General features: G+C 53.5%; 1 protein-coding gene across 1 annotated transcript in view; it reads left to right on the top strand.

Moving 5' to 3' along the window:
* Window positions 1-2,762, top strand: part of TSKS (testis specific serine kinase substrate) — a 14,866-nt gene that overhangs the window by 429 nt on the left and 11,675 nt on the right. The window contains exon 2 of the mRNA XM_006107472.2: window positions 777-1,011. Within this exon, the coding sequence (XP_006107534.1) occupies window positions 777-1,011 (235 nt within the window). The remainder of the gene's footprint in view (window positions 1-776; window positions 1,012-2,762) is intronic.

The following is a 2,762-nucleotide window of genomic DNA, read 5'->3' as shown; positions in this document are numbered from 1 at the left end:
AAAGTGGCTCCGCCTTCTTTTTGTGTATGTCCAGGTCCCCCTGCTAGGCTGGTGCTTAGCTTTCGGGAGGTCCAGCTGGTTGATTGGGTGTTGTTTATTTTGCTCATCCATAACGACGGGCTGGTGCAAAACTTTTTTGAGGATTTAGCCGTGGGGTTGTCATCAACGGTATGTGGAAAGCCAGGCCGGGGTGACTCAGTGGTCGAATGTCGTCGCCAGGATCAGGAAATCCGGTTTGGATTCCCCCTCAGGCACAAGGCCTGGTTGCGGGCTCGATCCTCTGTATGGGGCGTGCAGGAGGCAGCCGGTCAATGATTCTCTCTCATCATTGATGTTTCTATCTCTCTCTCCCTCTCCCTTCCTCTCTGAAATCAATAAAAATAAAAATAAACATTATTTTAAAAAGAAAATAGGTAGTAGGGAGAGGAGGAAGCAGAAAGTAGGCGGTGAGGTTGGAGTCAGAGAATATGGGATATGGAGACAGGGAGGCAGGAGAGGCCATAACCACTGAGGCTACATCTTTTTTTTTTTTAAATTGATTTCAGAGAGGAAGGGAGAGGGAGAGAGAGAGAGACAAACATCCATGATGAGAGAGAAACATTGACCAGCTGCCTCCTGCACGCCCCACACTGGGGATCGAGCCCGCAACCTGGGCATGTGCCCTGACCGGGAATCGAACCGTGACCTCCTGGTTCATGGGTTGACGCTCAACCACTGAGCCACGCTGGCTGGGCTGACGCTACGTCTTGACCCCCCTGCCCATCTCTCCCCCCCAGCGTGGAGCCTCGGATGTCCCACGAACCGATGCACTGGTGCCTGAACCTCAAACGGTCCTCGGCCTGCACCAACGTGTCCCTGCTCAACCTGGCTGCCGTGGAGGCCACCGACTCCTCCGTGACAGACTCCACCACGGAAGACAGCGGCTCGCTGGCGCTGCCCGTGGCCCCCACCTCCCCCACCTCCCCCACCCCACCCTGGACTCCAGATGATCCAGATATCACGGAACTACTGGTGAGGGGCCCCAGCCGGGGAGGACGGAGGGGTGTCTGTGTGGTTCTGGTCACTTTAAAAAAAAATAATATTCTTATTTATTTCAAAGAGGAATGGAGAGAGAGAGAAACTCAATGATGAGAGAGAATCATTGATCGGCTGCCTCCTTCACCCCCCCTACTGGGGAAGGGGGGGCTGGGGATGGAACCCGCTACCCAGGCATGTGCCCTTGACCGGAATCGAACCCGGGACCCTTCAGTCCGCAGGCTGACGCTCTATCCACTGAGCCAAACTGGCCAGGGCTGGGCGTTGGTCTTTCACTCATACAGTCACTTCACAATGTCCCGGGTAAGGCCAGGGTCACAAAGGCTGAGTCAGGCCAGGTCCCTGCCCTGAAAAAGCACCCAGCCAACGCCTCACTCTCGCGCTGTCTCCCAGGGACCGACTGGGGAAATACATCCTTTAAGAGAGGCCATGCTGGGAGCCCAGAAGAGGAACCTCACCCCAGGATGGGTGCATCTGGGCGGGGCTCCTGGAGGAGACAGTGTGAGAACTGGGGCTTTGATTAGAGGGGTAGTTGTTCTCTGAGGGGCTCAGCTAAGAATCGGGGGGTAAAGCCGGGAGGTGAGCAAGATCTGTGAGAACTTAGAGAGTTCCCCACGGAGCATAGAGGGAGGCCTACAGCCTGGTCCTCTTACCGCCCCCAGCGGCCCCGCCCCCGGCCCGGCTTCCCCCGGCCAGCCCTGACCTGGGCGCGATGTGGACACTGACAATGACACTAACAATGATCAGGATGGCCTGGCCCGGGGGGCTCATCCATTTGGTTGTGCCTCCTCCCAGGCACGGCAAGGTTGCTGGTTTGATTCCCAGTCAGGGCACACACCCAGCTTGTGGGCTCGATCCCTGATAAGGGGTGTGTAGGAGGGAGGTAGCCGATGGATGTTTTGCTCTCACATGGATGTTTCTCTCTCTCCTCTCTCTCTCTCTCTCTCTCTCTCTCTCTCTCTTTTTCTAAAAATCAATATATTTTCTTTTTAAATAAGTCAGGATAGCATTCTTAAGGTGAGTATTCTTTTTTTTATTAAATATATTTTTATTGCTGAAACCGGTTTGGCTCAGTGGATAGAGCGTCGGCCTGCGGACTGAAGGGTCCCAGGTTCGGTTCCGGTCAAGGGCATGTGCCTGGGTTGCGGGCACATCCCCAGCGGGAGATGTGCGGGAGGCAGCTGATCGATGTTTCTCTCTCATCGATGTTTCTAACTCTCTATCTCTCTCCCTTCCTCTCTGTAAAAAATCAATAAAATATATAAAATATATATATATATATATATATTTTTTATTGATTTCATAGAGGAATTTCAAGTAAAGAGAGCTTTAAGGACGACAAATGAAGATCCCCACAACAGGGATGTGGCGCCGTCCGGGCACATACTACGGTGGGAAGGGAGCTGGGGAATGGAATCAATACCCTAAGTTGGTCCTCTCTCTCTCACCTGCTTCAGAAACCCTCAATGGGGCCCCCTTTGCTCTCGCAAGAACAGCACCCACACTCCTCAGCCCGTTAGGCCTGTGCCATGCCCATCTCCAGCCACTTTTCTCTTCACCGCACTCATACTGCTGGAACTAACTACGGAAACCCCATTCGCGAGTCCTTTTAACTCCCTTCTATCGACATGTGCGGTAGCTTCCTGTCTATGCCTGGCACACCGCCTTATCTTCAAGACCACTTGCGGTTGGACATTTTGAAAGTTCCTGGGCAGGGCTTCCCTTTC

The sequence above is a fragment of the Myotis lucifugus genome, unplaced genomic scaffold, assembly GCF_000147115.1.
Source record: "Myotis lucifugus unplaced genomic scaffold, Myoluc2.0 scaffold_1208, whole genome shotgun sequence".
Lineage (NCBI taxonomy): Eukaryota > Metazoa > Chordata > Mammalia > Chiroptera > Vespertilionidae > Myotis > Myotis lucifugus.
Note: the sequence above shows the minus strand (reverse complement) of the source record. Positions and strands in the feature narration are given on the sequence as shown.